Genomic DNA, 23019 nt, shown 5'->3' with positions numbered 1-23019 from the left:
AATACAATTAAAACAAACAATTAATAATTAAAAAATATTATAAATACAATTAAAATATAATAAATTGAATGAAAACAAACTAATACAAATAAAATGAAAATATAAAATAATATAATAGTAATATAAGTAAATGCAATATAATACATTAAAAAGACATAAATATAAATTAAAATGATACAAATGAAATACTAATATAAATAATATTAATATTAATAAAATGCAATATAATAATTAAAAAGTACATGTCGAATAAATAGTAAAGCAAAAAAAAAAAAAAAAATCAAACAAATAATTAAAATGAAAACTAAACAAAAAAAAAAAACAATCCAATTAAAATATAATAAATTGAATGAAAACAAACTAATACAAATATAATGAAAACCACAAATAAAAAAATAATAATATAATAGTAATATAAGTAAATGCAATATAATACATTAAAAAGACATACATATAAATTAAAATGATACAAATGAAACACTAATATAAATAATATTAATATTAATAAAATGCAATATAATAATTAAAAAGTACATGTCGAATAAATAGTAAAGTAAAAAAAAAAAAACAATAAAACAAATAATTAAAATGTAAACTAAACAAAAAAACAAAACAATCCAGCAAAAAAACAAGAAAAGAATATTAAAGAGAAAAGAATAATAAAAAATAAAAAAGCATGCATTAATACAAAAATGTTTCAATGTATTCAAGGACCCATTTAGCTCAGAGGTGGTTAAACATGATCAGTTTATTTATTACTCTCCAATCAAACACTGCCAGCGGTTTTATTTCAGAAAGGATTTTATTGCAGAGTGTGATTACATTATTAACCTTCATAATGCATTCAAAATCTGTTTTCATATTCTGAACCCATCTGGACCGGAGACATTTATTTATAAAATCAGAAGTCATGAAAATATGATGATTTTTAGAGTAATTTTCAGGACTCTTTAATGAATATAAAGATCCAAAGACCAGCATTGTAACAAATAAACACATTTAATGATTTCTATAAAGCGGTACCTTCATGTTGTACATCTTACAATAAATAATCCAAACTATCAGAGCACGGTTTCACTGATCCGACTGAAGTGAATCGAGAGATCCCACGTTTAAAGCCACACTTCACCATGAGCTTTCAGTAGAAATAATGAAAAGATTCTATATTCTTAGCTTTCCTTTACCTGAACACAATCTGTAAAGGGGTTTTACATCATCACAGTGGCAGCCTGTGATTGGCTGGTGAGGTGTGTATGTAATGAGGGGGCGTGGCTTAGAAACAAACACACAGTGGAGGCGGAGCTGTGCTGTATGTGTGATGTGTGAGGCACTTCTGCAGCCGTGTCACGATCTAAAACATGTTTACTGTGGTCTCTTGGTGATTCTGTTGTCCTGAGATGAGTTCTGCTGAAGGCGAAAGCGGACGGGACGTCCCGTTCACACCGGCATCTCTGAGGCGTCCAAACCCAGCGCTTGAGCTTCTTCTGCAGTCAGACCACCCTTCAGAGTCCTCCTCACTGAGACACAACATCAGCATCAGGCTCTGATTCACTTCATCTGAAGTCTGACTTTCTAATGTTTTACATGATCAACATGATCAAAACACAATCTCCTGCACACCTCAAGCTCCTTTAGTGGAACAAACGTCCCGCTTCAGCTGGAGCTTCTCTCTCAAATCTTGACTGATTTTATCAGCTGAATGGATAAATGTGCATTTCATTTTTATACTGTAAGTAATGTTTTATTTTTTTATTTTTTTGTGTGGGTTGAATAATGCATTTATTTATTTTATGATTGACTAACTAAAATTATTTTATTTTAATACATTTTAATGACATGATTTTTTTTGCATGTTTGTGGGTTTTATTAATTTGTTAATTAGACTTTTTTTATAAACTATTTTCATCACCTTTTGTATTGTTAGAAATATTTCCAGATTAACACTTACATAAAACTAAATAATATTGGGGGGAAACTATCAAAATAAAACACTGAAATTCAAATAAATCATAAAAATGTCAAATTAAAATGAATGGTGTTAAAATAAAAACAACTGAAATATTGTTTATATCATAAAAAATTATAATTAAAATAAAAATATTATTTAAAAATAAAAATGGATCTGAATGAATCAACAAATCAGAACAAAACACTCAATTTTAAGATTTTTTAATTATTAATTATTATTTAATTGTTAATTTTAAGTGTTTTTTTATTATATTTGACCATTATTTGTTTCCATCATATAATTATCAGCATCTAATGAAAATTCATATTTTTGCTGAGTTTGTGTCTCTGAATAAAACTAAGCAGTTTTTTCCTTTATATTCTCACTCTGTCAGACTTTATGAGCCAGACAAGCCTGACGGAGCACGAATGATTTCCTTCTACAACGCTTCCGTGTCATGTGTTATCATCACAGTGTTATCTTCACATCGTTAGCAGACACAGTGTTAGCGGTTAGCAGACACAGTGTTAGCAGACGTACATGACTTGCGGTTTGCGCGTGAGCGGCGTCGTTCGCGGGGCTGCGCTCGTTCTCTGGGACTCTGTGTGGCGGAGCGAACGATTCTCTCCATGATCTCGTCTGCAGCATCGTCCGTCACACACTGAGACTCTTCAGTCCCTGCGGCCCAAGCACTGCGGCCTACACACACACACACACACACGAGGATAACACTGAATGAGACTCTACAGAAGAACACTGATCGTGTGTGTGTGTGTGTGTGTGTGTGTGTCACCTCTGCTGGCGCGTGTGCGCGTGCGCGTCCTCAGGCCTGTTATCCCCGTGCTGTCTCTGTCTCTGTCTCTCTGCTGGCTGCTCTTCAGCACGGCTTTCATCTGCTCGTGTTCGGCTGCGTCCTCAGCTTGACACAAACCCAGCGTCTGTGTCTCTGTGTGCGGCCCGACAGCTGGAGCGGTGCTGATGCTGCTCACACACACACGACCCGTCTGCACACACACCATCACACCGTCACAAACTAGACTCATACAGGAACACAATTAGAGATGATCTGAGCTGATCTAATAATGTAGAACAGGGTTTCCCGAACTGGGGTTCATGGGGTGATGGTTCATAAATCATAACAAATGTAAAAAAAAAATAATAAAAATAAATATGTAAAAATGTAAATGTATACAAAAGTGAAAAATAAAAATAAATTAATATTTGAAAAGAAAACAATCAAAATAAACACTAAAATCTAAATACATCATAAAAATGTAAATGTTAAAATATATATATATATATGTTGATAAAAACAGTATGTAAAATTTTTTAAACAAAGTAAAAAAAAAGTAAGATAAAATACATTTATATTGGAAAATAAACAATCAAAAAACACACATGTAAATACATCATAATTTAAAATGAAAAAAATTAATAATAAAAAAATCTAAATATAACACTCACTAAAATGTACATAAATCATAAAAACATACAAATAAAAATAATAAAATAACGTTAAAACACTTCAGTAAATTTAAATAAAATAAAAGTACTAAAGTAAAATTAATATAATGTTAAAATAAATAAAAAACAATAAAAACCATGAAAATAAATAATTAAAACATTACTAAAAATAAAATAATAACTAAATGAAATAATTACATTTAAATAAATCATATAAATAATAATTAATAAATAATTCAAAAATAAAGAAAATAGAAAAACACCCACTCATTTTTACTAATGGGAATGTGTTGTTAAATTATTGAAAATTTTTGAGGGGACTAAAACATTCACATACACCATCCAAATCATGACAAAAACACAGCTGAGCACTTCCAGAAATGCCTCATATTAGAAATTAGACGGGCATATCTGAACGGCTTATACATTAATACAGATTAGTGACACTGAGAGCTTTAACAAGACACTGAAACATGAAGGGTTAATATTCGGCAGACAGAGTGCAGAACAAACGCACACCCGCATACCTCACTGTCCTCTTCATCATCTGTCTGTGAAAAAGAGAAATAAACCATCAGCAGACCGCATATAGACTCAAGTAGTGTGTTACTGATTATTACACAAGCAGATCTATGAATGTTCATCAATCTAGTCCCGCCCACAGCCCTGAATCACAACTCTAGCCCCACCCACATCACTCTATTATAACTCTTAATAACTCTAGCTCCGCCCACATCACTGAATAACAACTCTAGCTCCACCCACATCACTGAATGACAACAACTCTAGCTCCGCCCACATCGCTGAATGATAACAACTCTAGCTCCGCCCACATCACTGAATGACAACAACTCTAGCTCCGCCCGCATCGCTGAATAAGAACAACTCTAGCTCCGCCCACATCGCTGAATAAGAACAACTCTAGCTCCACCCACATCGCTGAATGATAACAACTCTAACTCCACCCACATCATTGAATAGCAACAACTCTAGCTCCGCCCACATCGCTGAATAAGAACAACTCTAGCTCCGCCCACATCGCTGAATAAGAACAACTCTAGCTCCGCCCACATCGCTGAATGATAACAACTCTAACTCCACCCACATCATTGAATAGCAACAACTCTAGCTCCGCCCACATCACTGAATGACAACAACTCTAGCTCCGCCCACATCGCTGAATAAGAACAACTCTAGCTCCATCCACATCGCTGAATGATAACAACTCTAACTCCACCCACATCATTGAATAGCAACAACTCTAGCTCCGCCCACATCACTGAATGACAACAACTCTAGCTCCGCCCACATCGCTGAATGATAACAACTCTAGCTCCGCCCACATCACTGAATGACAACAACTCTAGCTCCATCCACATCGCTGAATGATAACAACTCTAGCTCCACCCACATCGCTGAATGATAACAACTCTAGCTCCACCCACATCGCTGAATGATAACAACTCTAGCTCCACCCACATCATTGAATAGCAACAACTGTAGATCCACCCACATCACTGAATAAAAACAACTCTAGTTCCGCCCACATTGCGGAATAACAATAATAGCTCCGCCCACATAGCTGAATAACAACATCTCTAGCTCCGCCCACATCATAGAATAACAACAACTCTAGCTCCGCCCACACCCCTGAATAACAACAACTGTAGTGCTGTTGTTTCTTGGTGTGATAATATCACAGCAGTGTCATGAGATGAAGTGAATAACAAGACTCATCAGAGAATAAATAAAATAGTCATGCCCTCACAACACTGACTGCTCTCCATTAGGTCCTGTATGTGACCTCTCAAACCACACTGAGGGGATTCAGAACACTTCATGCCCTTTTCTTCGAGAAGGGTATTCCTGCACAACCGGAGGCTGCAGTTACAGGCCCGCAATTCTGGGACCGCAGCTTTAGGACCCTAGTATTTTTGTGACAGCGCCACCTACTGTACTGAATCAACACTAATTAAAGATGGACGACGAGGACAGCAAACAGACGGTGAGTATCGATATTTAATTAAGTTTTAGTTTATAACATTTAATAGGTGCGAAGTTTACATAATGAGAACTGCTACCTATGAATTAATAATTAATTCCCACCAAATTAAGAGTTTGTGAGCTAGTTTTATTAATTACTACGATGTTAATTCGTGGCTATGATTTCATAAATCCTTGTTGAGTTTTAATGACGAAGTATTATAAGTGAATCTAGCCTGCACATTAATTAAACTTATCAGATGGTTTGTGAGATTTACCTGCAGCTTAATGTATTAGTGTGAATACTGGCTTAATAGTTGTTGTTTTACCATATTTGTGTATAAAATATATTTCATAATTAAACAGCACTGACTGCCCGGTTGTAGACTCTCTCTTTTTAAAGATACATATGACAATCCAAAAAGAGAGATCCCTGCCCGAATTGAAGAGATGCACCACATGCTGCAAGGACTTTCACTTTTCATATATATATATATATATATCTATATATTAGTGGTGTAACGGTACGTGTATTCATACCGAACCGTTCCGGTACAGGGCTTTCGGCACGGTGCACGTGTGTACTGAATGACCAAATGCGATATTTTGTGTGCGGTACATAAGTACATTTTTGTGTTTCCAAACAAACATATTAAGTGGCGGAAGTCTCTAGGCGGGATTCTAAGGCCGGTGACACACTGCGTGGCATAAATAAATAATTTTAAAACAAAACCTACCAAAATTACATATAAATAAATAAATTGAAATCATTACAAGTGTAAAAAAAACAAACAAAATTAAATAAAACAAAATCTATTAAAATCATGAAAATTTTAAATAAAACATTTTAAAGTAAACAATTAAAATAGAAAAATCTAAATGTATTAAAATCATAAAAACGTAAATTTTTTATAATAATTAAAAAACATTCTAAATAAAATACTTTCTAAAATTAAAATCATAACAATGTAAAACAAAAATAAATTATTTTAAAATAAAAACTATACAAATAAAACAAAATATATAAAAATCATAAAAGTGAAAAACAAAACATTTTAAAGTAAACAATTAAAATAGAATCAAAAATTTAAAATAAAAATAATTTAAAAACAAAAACAATCTAAATGAAATACTTTCTAAAACAAATTAGAATCTAAGCAATTTAACAAAAATAAATTATTTCCAAATAAAAACATTAAAAATGAATCCAAATATATTAAAATCATAAAAACTAAATTAAAAGTAATTAAAGTAAATAATTAAAATAGAAGGGTAAAATGTATTAAAATAAATAATAATAATAATAATAATAATAATAATAATAATATTAAGCCTTTATTAAACCCATAAAAATGTCCAATAAAAAAATAAATAAAATCTAAATAAAATGTTTACTAAAACTAATTAAAATCATAACAATGTATAGAAACAATCAAACAATGAGATAGAAACAATCAAAATAAAATACAAAAAACTTAAATCATAAAATTGTAAAATAAAAATAAAAATAAATAATCTAAAAACTCACAGATTTTTTTTTTATAAACTATTACAAATCAATAAAAATAAAATCATAAAAGTCAAATCATTAAAAATAGATAAATTTAGCATTAATTAAACCCATAAAAATGTCAAAATATATTTTTTTTAACAATTGAAATAAAACACTTACTAAAATGATTTCAAATTAAAAACTCGACTCAAACTAAAGACTCACAGTGTATTGTCATGTTTCTCACCGGTGTGCTGATGTCTGTGATCATCTTCCCTCTCGTCTTGTTTCTCTCTCTGTGATCGGCGCGCTTCTGTCTCTGCTGGAGGACACGCTCTCGTGTGGTGCGATACTCCAGAGCAAACTCACTGAGCAGTTTACTGAACCGAGTCACGCTGATCTCACGAACACTGTACACCGGCTGACCCAGGAACAGCAGGAACGAGTGAAACCTGACACACAGACACCATTAAAGCTCTCTCCCACGAGTCTGCGCTCACTGAACACACTGCTTCTGCTTCGACGCAGAGCTTTCACACACTGACAGTGCTTTGATCTGTTCAGGAGCTCTGACTCTTCACCTGTTCATGATCCTGCGGTGGACAGTTTTGAGGATGATGATTCTCTCGGCGCAGTCCTTCAGGAAGTCTGACATCTTCTGCTTCAGCGCCGGCTTCATCTCGTGCTTCGCGATGACTTTCAGGTGATCCCATGATGCTTTGCAGCGCCACTCCATCTGAGTCAGAGTCTCCTGCAGCTGATCGAAGTCCACCTGCGGACCGAAGACCAGCATTACTGCAGCAGCACGCTGTCTTAGTTTATTATTACAGGTATTCATGTTTGCATTTAGCTTTTGATACACACAGACACACACACACTCACTCACTAAATCACACACACACACACACACACACACACACACACACACTCACTCACTTGCACACACAAACACACTCACTCACTCACTCACTAAATCACACACACACACACACTCACTTGCACACACAAACACACTCACACACACACACTCACTCACTAAATCACACACACACACACACTCACTCACTAAATCACACACACACACACACACACACACACACACACACACACACACCCACACACACTCACTCCCTAAATCACACACACACACTCACTCACTCACTAAATCACACACACACACACACACACACACACACTCACTAAATCACACACACACTCACACACTCACTCACTTGACGCATGCACGCACACATATGTTAATTTACATTTTTAATCAATTTTAAGTGTTAAACTTTAATAAAGTGATTATTTTATTATTTTATAGAATAAATTACTTTCTTGTATTTTTTTAAATGTCTGTACAGTTTTTTTTGTAATTATTTATTTTATTTAATATTTTTCATTCCTTTTTTGCGAGTTTTTCTAATTTGTGTTAGATTTTTAATGTTTATACAGTTTTATTTTATCATTCATTTTTATGTGAATTTTATTTACCTTTATTTAATTTAATATATTTTTCCCACATTTGAAAGTTTTTTCCTAATTTGAATTCGTTTTTAATCTTTTTTTATTGTTTATTTGAATAGTCTATTTAATTTTTATTCCTTCTTTGTAAATTCACAAATTTTATTTGTTTTTTAATGTCTATATAGTTTTAAGTCATTTTTATTTTATTTAATAATTTTCCATTACATTTTTGCAAGTTCTTCTAATTTGTATGTTTATAAATTTTTTATTACTACTTTATCTTTTCATTTTTATTAATTTGTTTTTAATTGAATATATTTGTCTTCCACATTTGCTAATTTTCTTCCTCATTTATATTTGTTTTTTAATCTTTTTTGTTTATTTTAATAGTTTATTTCAGTTTATATTAAGTCTATATAGTTATTAGTAATTTTTAGATAATAATTTTCCTTTTTTGCAAGTTCTTCTCATTTGTGTTGTATTTTTAATGTTTACACAGTTTTATTATAAATTTGTATTTTTATGTGATTAATTTGTATTTAATTTTGTATATTTTTATTCCACGTTTGCAAGTTTTTTCCTTATTAGTATTTTATTTATATTTAGTATTTTATAAGTCTTTCATTTTCATTCCTCGTTTATGAGTTTCTAAATTTTTTATTATTATTTTTTAAGTCTATATAGTTTTGTCATTTATTTATTTAATTAATAATTTTTCATTCCTTTTTTGCAAGTTCTTCTCCTTTGTGTTCGATTTGTAATGTTTATACAGTTTTATTATAAAATGTTTTATTTATCTGTATTTAATTTAATATTTTTTATTCCACATTTGCATGTTTTTTCCCTAACTATACGTTTTTTCAACACTTTTTCAATACTTTAATAATTAATTGAATTATAATTTTTTATTTTATTTAATACTTTTATTGGCTTTTAGTATCTGCTTAGTAAATAAAATAAAATGTATTTTATGAAACTCAAATGAAGGAAGTTTAAGTTTTTGTATATTTTATTTTCAGTTAACGTTTTTTTTTTACGTAATTCTATTTCAAGTGCTTTGCGCGTGCGTTGCGTGTACGTTGCGCGTGAATTGCATGTGCGTTGCGTGTGCGTTGCGTCTGTGTTGCGTGTGCGTTGCGTCTGTGTTGCGTGAGCGTTGCGTCTGTGTTGTGTGTGCGTTGCGTGTACGTTGTGTGTGTTGCGTTGCATTTGAGTTGCTTGTGCGTTGCGTGTTTGTTGCGTGTTCGTTGTGTGTGTGTTGCGTGTGTGTTGCGTGTGTGTTGCGTGTGTGTTGCGTGTGCATTGCGTGTGTGTTGCGTCTGTGTTGCGTCTGTGTTGCGTGTGCGTAGCGTGTGCGTTGCGTGTGCGTTGCATGTGCGTTGCGTGTGCGTTGCGTGTACGTTGTGTGTGTGTTGCGTGTGCGTTGCATTTGAGTTGCTTGTGCGTTGCGTGTACGTTGCGTGTGTTGTGTGTGTGTTGCGTGTGTGTTGCGTGTGCGTTGTGTGTGCGTTGCTTGTGCGTTGCGTCTGTGTTGCGTCTGTGTTGCGTGTGCGTTGCGTGTGCGTTGCGTGTGCGTTGCGTTCCATGTGTGTTGCGTGTGAGTTGCGTGTGTGTTGCGTGTGTGTTGCGTGTGTTACCTTCGCGGAGCGTGTGACGGCGCCGATCTCCGAGTACAGGTCTGTGCCGTCGGGGAAGTTCTCCACCACGATACTGCAGACGTGATGCAGGAGAGACTGCTTATGAACCGTGTCCTTCACCTCAGGAACCTTCTCCAGATACGTCAGATCGAAGCCTTTGGCCTGAACAAACAATCTCTGTCTGTAAAGGACAGGCTGAGTAACTTAAAGCTTTCAGTGCGTGTGGTGCTGAAATCTCACGTTGGAGCCGTTCAGGAAGTTTCCGATCGCCAGCAGAGTCGATAAGATGAAGCGCAGCGTCTTGTTCTTCTCCAGCTGATCCATGCCCTCCTTCAGGTCCTGTAGAGGCTCTGCTACTTCCTATCAAACAGGAAAACACTTTGCGATTAACGCCATAATTTACTAAGAACAGAGCTTCTTTTAGAATTATTAAAATGAATTCACACTTTTAATATTTCGATTTTCCGTTAGTTAAAGTTTTGGTAATTTTGTGATGTGTTTTATCATTTTTACTAGATAGCTTTTTTTGTAATATGTCTATATGGTTTTTATTTTTTATTTTTAGTTATAATTATATAGTATAACAAGTTAAACTAAATGGAAATGAGAAATGTTGCTTTTATTTTTTATTTCATTTTATATAAAGTTTATTTCAAATAATGAACGTCAATAAGATATATTTGATTTGTTTTTCTTTTTTCTTTTCATTATTTTTTGTCTATATAGTTTTTATTAACATTATTTTAGTTTTAGTTATTTGTAGTAGATCACAAATAAGAAATGTTTCCTTGTCAACTAAGTATACAGCTTTTATTAATTTATATTTAAGCTTTAGTGTTAGTTATTTTAGCACATCAGGTTAAAATGAGAAACAGTGCTTTGGGTGGAAACTGAAATAAAAATGTTAATATTTTTATGTATTTATTTACATTTTTTATATATTTTATTTCAGTTAACTTTTATTTTTATATATATATATATATATATTATGATTTTAGTTTTAGTTAACTACAATAACCTGATGATTAATTAACCTATTAAATGCCTGTTGTTCTTTTGACGGAGCATTATAGATGAAGCAGCATCTTCAGCAGATACAGATCTGTGAAAAACCACAATCCCTGTGTCTTTATGACCTTAGATGAAGCAGAAAACAAATGTGCTTCTGGTTATTGAGTCTTTTGTTTGTAGCACACGGTGTTCAGGACGACTGAAAACATCTCCTGCGTCAGAGGAGCGATAAAACACGACAAGCTGAGGAATGCTGGAAACTTCTGAGAGAGAGAGAGAGAGAGAGAGAGAGAGAGAGAGAGGAATGTTGTGACGGTCTGCAGGTAAAGAGAATCTAGTCTTAGTTCTGATGTAAGTGTAACCGCTGGACTCAGAACATTGATCTGTGTGTGTGTGTGTTTGTGTGTGTGTGTGTGTTTGTGTGTGTGTGTGTGTGATCATGCCGTGCTCTTCATACGCCTTATATTTCAATCAGTGTAGTTTATTACACTACTATAGTTTCTATTTTGATTTTGATTTTTTTTAAAAATATTTGTGGTATTTAAAAAAAATATATATGTCTATATATTTTTATACATTTTTATTTTTAGCAAATCTAATTAATTGAGAAATGTTTCCTTGCAAACGAACTAAAATAAAATTACAAATTTCATTTTTTTTTTATATATATATATATTTTCCAAGTTAAAATAGATAGTAATAAAATAAATGTTTAAGGTTTTAGTTTAAGTTAATTATAATAACCCTGCATTTAACTTGTTGCATTAAAGTAGCACTTCTGGTAGTTTTTAGAAGGAATTTATACATTTTAACATTTATTGAAAAACACAGTTGTGTGTACTGACAGATACAATGCTGTTAAAAAGGCTTTTTTATTATTCATTAAAGATGCACTAAATTGATTAAAAGTGACAGTAAACTCATTTATAATGTTACAAAAGATTTATATTTCAAATAAATGCTGCTGAATCCTGAAAAATAAAACGAAATGCTGTTTCCACAAAAATATCCACAAAATTAAAGTTTTCAACATTGATAATAATCAGAAATGTTTCTCGAGCAGTAAATCATCATATTATTCTGATTTCTGAAGATCATGTGACACTGAAGACTGGAGGAATGATGCTGAAAATACAGCGGAGCATCACAGAAATACATTACACTTTAACAGATGTAGTTTTTTTTATCAAATGAATGCAGTTCTGGTGAGTGTTAGAGACTCAAGCGCTCGCTCACCTTCTCGCTGGCTTCATAGTCGAGTTTGAAGGCCCAGAGCTGCAGGCGCGCTGAGAGCTCGCTGATGGAGGACAGGGTCAGCAGGAACTGCTCCGCGCTGCCCAGAGGAATGTCAGGATTCATCAGCTGAGCCTCCTGGATCTTCTGCGTCTCTTCCTCTGTGGGAATCATCGTCAGGATTTTCTACAGCAGAGAGAGCAACATTGTAACATTCTAAAAGGTCAGAAATCTAACATTCTAATGTGAAATTTAATATTCTCTGGAAAAAAAAACATTCTAAAATGTATCATCCTAATGCTGTGTTCACACCAAACGAGAATAGAGCGTCAAATTCGTGTCCACAGCGTCTAGTTTGCCGCGGGTCGATAAACGTGTACATGACTCAAAAGTTAAATGTGTATTTACAACACACTCTTCCAAGCGAGGTCCTTTTTATTCCTGAAATATGAACTTGTGTTTGATACTTGTGTCATAAAGCTCTGGTTGACAGCTCACTGACAACATCAGTCATTCCTCCATGTTGAATGAGTGTCTCCTGAGCAATGCTCTTGATTGGTTAACGCGGCACGAATTGACGCCAAAGTTAAAAATGTTCAACTCGGGCGGCAGACACGAACTCACGTCAAACCAGTGTTAATTTTGACACGAAATTTTAATTTAGTTTTAGTCTTAGTCTTTTGACTATAATTCTTTTTAGTTTTAGTCAAGTTTTAGTCATCTGATTTGTTTTAATTTTAGTCTTATTTTAGTCGACTAAAATTGCTTGGTATTTTAGTCGACTAAAATTGCTTGGTATTTTAGTCGACTAAAATAAGACTAAAATCAATAACAGATTTACTAGACAATTTTTTACAGCTGGTATAGGAAACAAACTTAACCAAAATATATAAAACACAAATTCAACTTTATTTCAACACAACTGTGTCTTTATTTCGATTCAAAAGCTTTTATGCAGCAACAAACACTGTCATGATAATGTAAAGAATAACTAGCTGCCAATTGACCATCAATAAAAGAAAAATAACCTTAGGTCCAGGACCTTAAAGCTTACAGCTGAGCTGAACAATAAGTGCATACATTTAAAGTAAATATTTAATAAGTTGGCAGCTAGGTGGATAAAAAAAGTAACAAGATTTTATAAGGTATTCATTTGTCTAGCAATATTGTATGTTTTAAATACTACAATATTGCTAGATTTTTTATGTATAATGATAGGATGTGAACATTCATGTTTCACATGACTAATATAGAAATATTTGTGATATTGTCAACAAGTAGAACATAATAAAATATACTAAACATTAGTATTAATCAAATGTATTTATCATGATATTACGTATTAGTATTGTGCTCGCATCTAATTTGAAGAAGGGGCTATTTTACAGTACTTTTCAGTTCGTAATATTTAATGCTACAACATCTACGCACTGCACTATTACAATTTTGCTTAGCTCAATAAACAAAAGAACATCGTTGTAAAATTACATTTGAGAAAATGTCCGGGTGGCTCGTCTGTAAATGTCTTTTCAAATTGGTTGTGTTCTTGCCACGAATGAGCGCTCTGCGTGCTTTACACTTTGTTTTGTTTTGTTCGTCGTCAAACGTGAAGTGAGCTGTGAACATTTTGTCGCTCTTTTAGACAGTAGGGACTTGAAGCAACAGCTGCGAATGGAACGGCTACAGCGACCGGAAGTTTGCCGTCACACCGCTGTAGCCAAGAACGTAAAAGTCACTAAGCAACGGTAAAACAGAACAGCACAACGCAGCATTAATTCATTTATTGAGATCCAAAAAAATATATAATTTAAAAAAGCAAGAGAAGGATTGCTTTTGGCGTTAAATGACAATCTTTTGTCAGAAGAGGAGTTTTTAATATTGTATGATGTAAATAAGTCTAAAAACATAACATTTATTTACCTAACCTCTCACGTTGTAGCGACTCCGGCAAATCAGCTGTTCTCTCGTAGTAGACCGTTAAATTAGAACGTCACAAAGTAGCAGTTAAATTCGCGCAGGCGCAATACAACGCCAGAATGGCGTTGCCGTTCCACCAGAGGCTGTTGCTTAAAGTCCCTATCACCTCTTCGAATGCCGTCTTCCCGGGAGCTCATAAAAACTGAAAACCTTCGCTTCACGTCTCAATAAGTCAGGCTCTGATTGGTTCTCTTCTCTCATGCAGTCTGTTCTGTTTTGCCGGTTCTTTTGCTCATTCCTCGCATCTCTCCCGTCTGCTGATTTGATTTTCGTCACAGTCTATTTTCGTCTCGTCCTTTATTCGTTGACGATAATGTCAATCAATTTAGTCATAGTTTTAGTCTCCATCAGTGCCTTCTATTTTAGTTTTCGTTTCGTTTTCGTCAGCAAAAATATATTCGTGACGAAAATAATGACGAAAATATTTAGTCAACGAAATTAACACTGCGTCAAACACATCAATGCACAAAAGTACAATTCGCGCGTAACGCGCGAACTAGACGCGCGAATGAGGCGAATTCACGCTGCGAGACTTCCAGACATGTGTAAATGCGCCTTTGCATTGACTTAACATTGAAATCATTCGCGCCAGACACTCTATTCGCGTTTGGTGTGAGCACAGCATAAGGCTAAATATAAAATTCTATGGAAAAATTAAACATTCAAAAATGCAAAAGTGTAAACTTCCATGGCAAAATGTAACATTCAAATTCAAAATGTAACATTCTATGGAAAAAAAATTACATTCTAAGACTAAATGTAAAATTCTGCAGCAAAAGCTACCATTTTAAAATGGGAAATCTAACACTCTAATGCAAAGTGTAACATTCAATAATTGCAAGAATGTAACCATCTAAGGCAAAACATAAAATTCTATGGCAAAATCTAGTATTCTAAGACAAAATGCAACATTCTAAGGCAACATGTTACATTCTAAAATGGGAAAATGTAACATTTTGATGCTAAATGTAGCATTTTATGTGAAAACCTAGCATTCAAAGGCAAAATATAACATTCTAAAGTGGCAACATGTACAATTCTAATTCAAAATGTAACTCTCTAAAATGGCAAACTATAACATTCTGAAATGTTGAAAAGCACAAACAGAATCTGCACCTCGATGCCCTCTTTGTTGAGCGCGTACTCGTCAAAGCTCAGTATGGCGGTTTTGATGGTGCGCGGCGGTGGAAGGACCGTCAGACCGATGTTGATGGAGTTGCTGCGTTTGGAGTCCAGAATGATGATCTCCTGCCGCTTCCCATCCGCTGCCACTTTCTGTTCCACACATGAACACAATCATCAGTGCAACAAAAGTGCAACGCATTTTTCTGAGCAATTCATTAATGCACTGCATATAAGAGTCATTGGTTCAAACCAATGAATAACAAATTTCAAAGAGAAGTAAAAATGTTTTTTGGATTATACTGCTCACCTTAGTTACGGGCATCTCTTTGGATTTGCTTTCAAACAGGTGTTCGAGTTTAGCTGTGTCAACTTTGACAGGTTCAAGTCTGGACCAGAGCGACTCTTGGCTGCGTTTGTGGTTGCGGTAAATCCAGTCGGCGGGACGGACTTCACTCCAAAACAAGCGGATGGTCTTCTTCCTCTTCTGGAAGAGTGGAGGTTGCTCCGCCTCCTGCTGTGGAGGGGGCGGAGCCTGGATGGAGAAGCAGGGAGGGGGCGGAGGCATGCGGATGCTGAACATGGGAGGGGGCGGAGGGCAGCCGAACATAGGGGGCGGGGCTGGGAGGTTAAAGGGGCAGGGCGGTGGTGGAGGGGGCGGAGCCAGCAGATTGCCAGAGTTATATAAACTCCCAGAGTCCAGTGCATCCTCGTCATCCTCGTCTCCCAGATCGGTGAAGTCGATGTCGCCGATGCGCAGTTCCCGTGGACTCGCCATCAGCTGGTCCCAGATGCAGTCCGACTCCTTCTTCGGAGGCGGCGGTGGAGGAGGAGGTTCATGCGTTTCTATTGGTGGAGAGGTGAGACCCTTCACTACGTCACCGAAGCGCTCGGCAAACGCCCGCACATTGCTCTGGTTCTCCACTTTCTCGTCTCCTTCACTCTTAGCAGAGATCTCTTCCTGTGCCGTCACGTCCTGCGACGAATCCTCAGCCTTTTCTTTCGCGTCTCGCTCCTTGTCCTCGGCCAGCTCGTCTTCATCCTCGTCTTCCTCCGAGGGTCTCTTGCTCTGAGAGTAGAGCATGTTCAGCATGAAGAGTTTGCTGTTGAGGATCTTGTTTCGTTGTTCACTCACGTTGACGTCTGTGACGCTCGGAGCTGACCACTGACCTGCAGCAAACACACAGACAGAAGGACCTCAGATGCACTAGTTAACCCACGGTTAGCCTCATCTGTGTCCCTAATTTGTTAAATATTTATTTTAATTTGGTCATGTTTTAGCTACCAACGAGAGCGCAATGCTTACATTTTAATGTTTACTTTTAGCTATATTTTTCTTAAAACTAGTTTAGAAAATGTTAAAATCTATATTTGGGTCTACAAATTATTATAGTCTAAGCATTTCAAAATTTATTTTTTAAAAATCATATTAAATTGTGTTTTATTTAATATATCGATATGATTAGTAATATTATAACATATGATTATATAACAACTCATTTACATTGGTTATATATATTTATATTAATACATTTATTATATATCGCATTATATTTAATAATACTCCTTATTCCTTTTTATTTTAATGAACTTTACATTTCAGTTCAGATTTAGATGTAACAATATTTATAGTTTAGTATTTTTCAAATGTGTTTTTATTTTAATATTACAGATTTTTCACATTTAATTTGACATCAGTTATATAATTTTTAATAATTAATTGAATCTAATATATATATAAATATAATATAATATAACAAATGAGTATATAGAATTATATATATGTTTGTATATATGTACGTACAGTATATTATGTATTATATAAAATTTCATAGTTTTTATTTTCATTTTATATATTGCACACATATATTTATATTATATATATATATATATATATATATATTGCATACACACAAAAATGATTATTAAATATTTTGCTAGAGAGTATAATATAATTTTTTTTTTATTAACTTTAAAATTTGGTTTATTTATAGCAGAAGCTATTTTTTTTTTATGTTATAGTTCGGTTTTATTCAACGACACATTTCCATAACATTCTAAAGATGCAATATTTTGCGTCTCTGAGTAACTCTCGCTCTAGTTTGGTGTGGTACTCATTCCTCTCACCCGTCTCCTCTCTCTCCAGTGTGCTGCTCGCTGACGATATACTGGAGGCGGAGCAGTTGTCCTTCTCGTTCACCTCTTCGTTCTGTCTTTCTTTATCACTCAAGATCCCACTGTCCTCTGCTTCTCCATCCGCCGTTTCCTGTTCAGACCCCTCCTCTTCCTCCTCCGCCCGCTCCTCGGCTCCGTCCACTTCCTGTTCAGCACGTATCTCCTCCACTTCCTCTTCCTGTTCCTCTCTGGCTTCTGCGTCCTTCTCCTCGGGTTCTAGATTGGCCTCCACGTCTGGTTCTAGATCAGTAGTGTCTGTGGAAAAGGTGGCAGAGACTTAAACTTGGCTTAAAGTTAGGAATAATTAAGCCTTTGTATTATGTTTCTGAATCATTTTTGATTATACAAGGCTACGTATATTTGATAAAAAACAGTAAAAATTTGTGAAATATTATTCTAATGTAAAACATCTGTGTTCTGTGTGAATCTGTGTTAAAGTGTAATTTATTTCTGTGATGCTCCGCTGTATTTTCAGCATCATTCCTCCAGTCTTCAGTGTCACATGATCTTCAGAAATCAGAAACTGCTGAGCTGAAGAGAGCAGTGTAGAGTGTGTGAAGTGTGCTTCTAATCAGTCTCAGCATCGTCCTTCTCTAATAATGTCCCTCAGATGAGGGGCTCTGTAAGGGCCTCTGTGGCCCCGTCTGAAGGCCCCTCACGGATATGAACAGGAAACACACCTGTTTGTGTCAGCACTCCACCAAACACACACACACACACACCTCCTCTATAAGAAATAACACACAGCCTGTTTCAGAGCGAGCGAGCGTGTGTGTGTGTGTGTGTGTGTGAGGTGATCGAGAGGTCACTGTATCAAGGCTCATGACTGAGTCTTTTTAAACAGTCAAACAAAGACACACTGACCTCAGAACAGTTGTTTTTGCTTTGCTTTTCCTCACGCGAGTGTAAGACGAATTCGTACTACGAATATCAGCTATATATCTGCAATATTATATCATTTTATAATATATTTTATAATGTTAATCATTTATATTTTAATATCAAGTACTGCAGTTAGAAAAAAATATATATTGTATGTTTATTTAACTTAAAATATGCATATATACACAGTTTATTTTTATTTTCATATTTTGGATTTTTCATATTTAATGTAATTTATATTACACTCACACATGTATACACACAGTTTAGCAATTAAATTTTTTATATTCATATTGATTTTTCACATTTATATAATATTTATATTTAATAATAAACACATATTTAATGCCATATTATTTTAAATATAATACTATTTAATATTTTTTTATATATGCATGTATATACACGTTTTTTCATGTGTATTTTTATATTCATATTTTTGATGTTTCATATTTATATTTCTAATATTTAATAATAAGTGCATATTTAATGGCATATTATTTTATATATATTAATATTTAGTTTTAATAGAGTAATTTTTGTTAAGTTAAAACTTTAGTTAGTGATTAAAACTAGACGGACGGGTCACCAGTAACTATTTGTGTCTTTACAGCATTACTGCACATTTTTCTCTCTGAAATAATATTAGACGATCGCATCTGTCAGATTTACCTGGTTCAGAGGGCGGGTACGATGTGATGGGCGTGTCCTGCTCGTCCGGTGATGTCACAGAGGAGGGCGTGGCACTGCAGGATGATTGACAGGTGTCTGTCGGGCTCAGAGTGAGGCTGAGACCTCGAGCCGCTGAATGCATTCGCTCTCGCTCGAACTCCTCCACCGCCAGTCGCTCGGCCGTCCGAAACCTGACACACACATTCATCAAACACTGAGTCTGGTCTCGTCCTCCTCTTTCCTCAGCTGAGCCTCTCTTTCGCTCTGAAGACTGCGTGTTTTCAGAGTTTGGAGGAGAGAGGAGGAGGAAAAATGTGTTTGGATTTGAGGAAAAGTGGGTTAAAAAAGGTTGAGGAGGGAAATCACACACACACATTCTTTCTCTCTGTCTCTCTCTTTCTCTCTCTCTCTCTCACACACACAGTCTCTCTCTCTCTCTCTCTCTCTCTCTCACACACACACACACACTCCGTCACTCTCTCTCACACACACACTCAAACAAACTCACACTCTCATGTGTGTTTGTGTGTGTGTGTGTGTATTTATGTAATGCATTAAAAAAGGACACAAACACACACACACATCTATTTCTACACACACACACTCTATTATATAGGTGATTGCTGTGGTGTTTTAAGAAGTTTCAAGGGTTTGACCCTCAATTCTCCTGAAATGAATGTCTAAATATGACTGGTCAACTAGTCAGTGAATAAACTCACCTCTCCTCTCGAGCGTGTCTGGCCTCCTCCATGTTGGACACATAGTCCCGACTGCACACACACACACACAGGGAGAGGTCAGGTGATCTGTACAGTGATAACTCATCATGTGTGTGTGTGTGTGTGTGAGTGTACTGTAGGTCTGGACCTGTGTCGGTTGCGCTCCTCTCTCTCGATGCGCTGCAGTCGCTCCTCTCGCTCCACACGTCGTCTTTCTCTCTCCGCCGCCAGAGACTCCTGATGCTGACGGTACGAGGACGACAGCAGGCCGCCCAGAGCAGGCCTACACACCACAGCCTTTATTACTGAGCACTTAACATCTCATAACATATGGAGATCGAATGTTCTTACTGTCCTGACATTCAACAAACACTATTGAATACTATTTTAGGAAGTGTTTTGTTTTATTTGCATTTCAAAATTATCTAAATGTTTTTATTTTTATTTTTGTATATTTTTTTTTCTCATGTATGTCCTGAAGTCCCTCACAATCTCTGCAAAACTGACAGTTATTGAACTAAATGATGCAAGATAAAAATGCGTAAACAAAAATGTTATAACTATAATATTACAATAATATGTATATTATTCATTAAAATATTATTTAATATATTTACATAATAATAAAAATGATATTATATTTGTATATTATTTTTGTATAAATATTTATTTTCAATATTGTGAGATATAATATATTACTATATAAATGTTATCAAAAAATTATATATGCAAATAAATATATGTAAATAATATATAATAATTAGAATATACAAAATAATTAAATAGTAACACCAATATGTAAATAATACACTAAATCACATTGTAATTATATATATATATATATATAGGTGTGTGTGAGTGTGTGTGTGTGTGTGTTAATAAATGTATGATATATATATATATATATATATATATATATATATATATATATATATATATATATATAATACTGATAATATATTAAATAATATAATATAATAAATGATAATATTTAAGTAAATAATACATAATAATGATATAAATGATATAATGATGTATAATATATAAACAATGATAATATATCAAATAAACATAATATTGCATCCTAATATAATACTGTAATATAACACATAATTTAATCTAAATAATAAAAGATATTGATACTATAATATATTTTCAAAACAGTTATTGAACTAAACTGGATCAATATTGATCTGAATAATGCCACATTGTTTTCTGTAGAGCTGCTTTATTTCTGAATGATTTTCATATTTGATGAATTTGACAGCATTAACATGTTTAGCTCAGAATGGGTCTGTATTGTATAAAGCGCTGAGCTCACCTGTCACTGTGTTGTTTGTTTGGTGTGGATGAAGAACTTACAGCAGAAAACGCCCTGCGAGAGACGACACACAGACAGGGCGGGGTTAATGAGGTCACATGATCCCTGAAACCGCTGTGATGTCAGACGCTGTTCACCTAAAGCACAACCATAACGTGACGCATTCACACTATATCAGGAGCCAAGTGAATCAGTGAGGAGTGAATCATCAGAGTGGCTTCGGTGGGGTCAGAGACACGCGTGAGCAGGTGCATCATGGGATACGCTCGGATGAAGCGTCTACCTGCTGCTCTTCTGAGCCGCGCTCTCCTCCTGCTTCTCCAGATCGTAGGAGAACAGGAAGAAGGGAGAGTGTGGCAGGTACGGCAGGTGGGCGGAGCCTCGCAGCGGAGGGCTGATCTCATTGGACGGTGGCACGCTGACGGATGAGCGGCGGTGTGCCAGCAGATTGGCTAGGAGCGACGGCTGGGCGGAGTCAGGAGGGGGCGGGGCCTCTGTGGCCTTCCTCTGCTCCTCCCCCTCCTCAGGTGTGTGTTTGCTGCTGTGATCTGATGTGCTGAAGAACAGCATCATGGGTAAAATACAAAGGGACTTGTGTTTGCTTATTAGTGTACACTCCTAGAGACACAAACACGCTTGAGTCTGATCACTTTTGAGTTGTCCTGTTAACTAATCAGGTAAATAATATTGATAATGTATAATATAACGATACAATAAATAATACTTAAAACTGATGATATAGAAAATAATATACATAATAATGTATATGTGAATAATTTACTAAATTATAATAATTTATCAATATATGTGTAAAAGAAAAACATAACACTGATGATATATAAAATAATATAGTAAATACCAATTATTTATATGTAAATTAGGCTTGGAAAGGGTTTTGAAAATTTCCAGAAACTTTCCATAAATTCTTGGAATATTCCCCAAAATCCTGGAAAGTTTCAAAAATGTACTGTACATTTTCTATCTTTTAGCAATACTAATGTAAATACATAAAATAATAATTCAACAATTTAACAAATAATATATATAAATAAATGTAATTTTTCATAATATTTAGAAAAATATATAATTAAAATGTGATTTTATATGTAAATAAGTCTATATAAATAACACATATTAAAAATATAATACTGATAATTTAATAAATAATAATATATGATTTAATACATAATATGGATGATATATTTATGTTGACAATATATACAACAATTATAATAATATGTAAACAATAAATAGTAATACGAACACAATCAAATTAAGTTAATTTAAAATGAAAACAGAAAATATAAAACTAAAACTGAAATAAAAAAGTATTAAAAACTAAATTGGCGTAAAACAAAACTGAGAAAGACCGAAACAAAGATTCTTTAAAATGAAAACAAAACATGAACATACAAACTGATCTGAGTTTGTGTGTGTGTGTGTGTGTGTGTGTGTGTGTGTGTGTGTGTGCGTGCGCGCGCGTGCGCGTGTGTGTGTGTGAGAGAAAAGTTCAGCAGAACATGTGAGTGAGTTGAGATATGAACTACACAGATTCCTCTAATAACACAACAACACACATCATGGTATAATAAAACACTGATAAAATACTGATTCAATTGTAATTAATATAAATATAAAAAATGTTTAAACAATTGAATTCATAAAATTTTTATGTGCTATAAATACCATTTTTATAACTGGATCCCACTATTCCACAAATAAGTAAATTTTAATTAGACTGAACTGTTTTTAATTCATAAAAAATTTGAAAACTTTCGTGTCACCAGGTGATTGATGTGTTACACGTCTCACCTCTCGTCGAGTTCCTGTCCATTAAACAACTGGGAGTTTGCGCGGTGTGGGGAGGCGTGGCCTGATCTGCCCAGTGAATGCCTGCGGCTGCGTCGTCTCTCCAA

General features: G+C 34.6%; 1 protein-coding gene across 1 annotated transcript in view; it reads right to left on the bottom strand.

Annotated features, from left to right (window-relative positions):
* Nucleotides 1-729: 729 nt before the first annotated feature.
* LOC113088649 (FH1/FH2 domain-containing protein 3-like) overlaps nucleotides 730-23019 on the bottom strand; it is a gene marked incomplete at its 5' end in the record, with an annotated part of 30396 nt that continues 8106 nt past the window's right edge. The window contains 18 exons of the mRNA XM_026255795.1: nucleotides 730-1517; nucleotides 2489-2647; nucleotides 2742-2952; nucleotides 3940-3963; nucleotides 7135-7339; nucleotides 7469-7659; nucleotides 9992-10153; nucleotides 10232-10351; nucleotides 12239-12421; nucleotides 15329-15487; nucleotides 15645-16504; nucleotides 17462-17764; nucleotides 19064-19254; nucleotides 19783-19833; nucleotides 19931-20065; nucleotides 21104-21157; nucleotides 21387-21659; nucleotides 22916-23019. The exon at nucleotides 22916-23019 is cut by the window's right edge and continues 102 nt beyond it. Of these exons, the coding sequence (XP_026111580.1) occupies nucleotides 1438-1517; nucleotides 2489-2647; nucleotides 2742-2952; nucleotides 3940-3963; nucleotides 7135-7339; nucleotides 7469-7659; nucleotides 9992-10153; nucleotides 10232-10351; nucleotides 12239-12421; nucleotides 15329-15487; nucleotides 15645-16504; nucleotides 17462-17764; nucleotides 19064-19254; nucleotides 19783-19833; nucleotides 19931-20065; nucleotides 21104-21157; nucleotides 21387-21659; nucleotides 22916-23019 (3465 nt within the window). The remainder of the gene's footprint in view (nucleotides 1518-2488; nucleotides 2648-2741; nucleotides 2953-3939; nucleotides 3964-7134; nucleotides 7340-7468; nucleotides 7660-9991; nucleotides 10154-10231; nucleotides 10352-12238; nucleotides 12422-15328; nucleotides 15488-15644; nucleotides 16505-17461; nucleotides 17765-19063; nucleotides 19255-19782; nucleotides 19834-19930; nucleotides 20066-21103; nucleotides 21158-21386; nucleotides 21660-22915) is intronic.

Source organism: Carassius auratus, unplaced genomic scaffold (genome assembly GCF_003368295.1).
Source record: "Carassius auratus strain Wakin unplaced genomic scaffold, ASM336829v1 scaf_tig00046863, whole genome shotgun sequence".
In the NCBI taxonomy this organism is placed as follows: domain Eukaryota; kingdom Metazoa; phylum Chordata; class Actinopteri; order Cypriniformes; family Cyprinidae; genus Carassius; species Carassius auratus.
The sequence above is the reverse complement of the archived record's forward strand: the minus strand, read 5'-3'. Positions and strand labels throughout refer to the sequence as shown.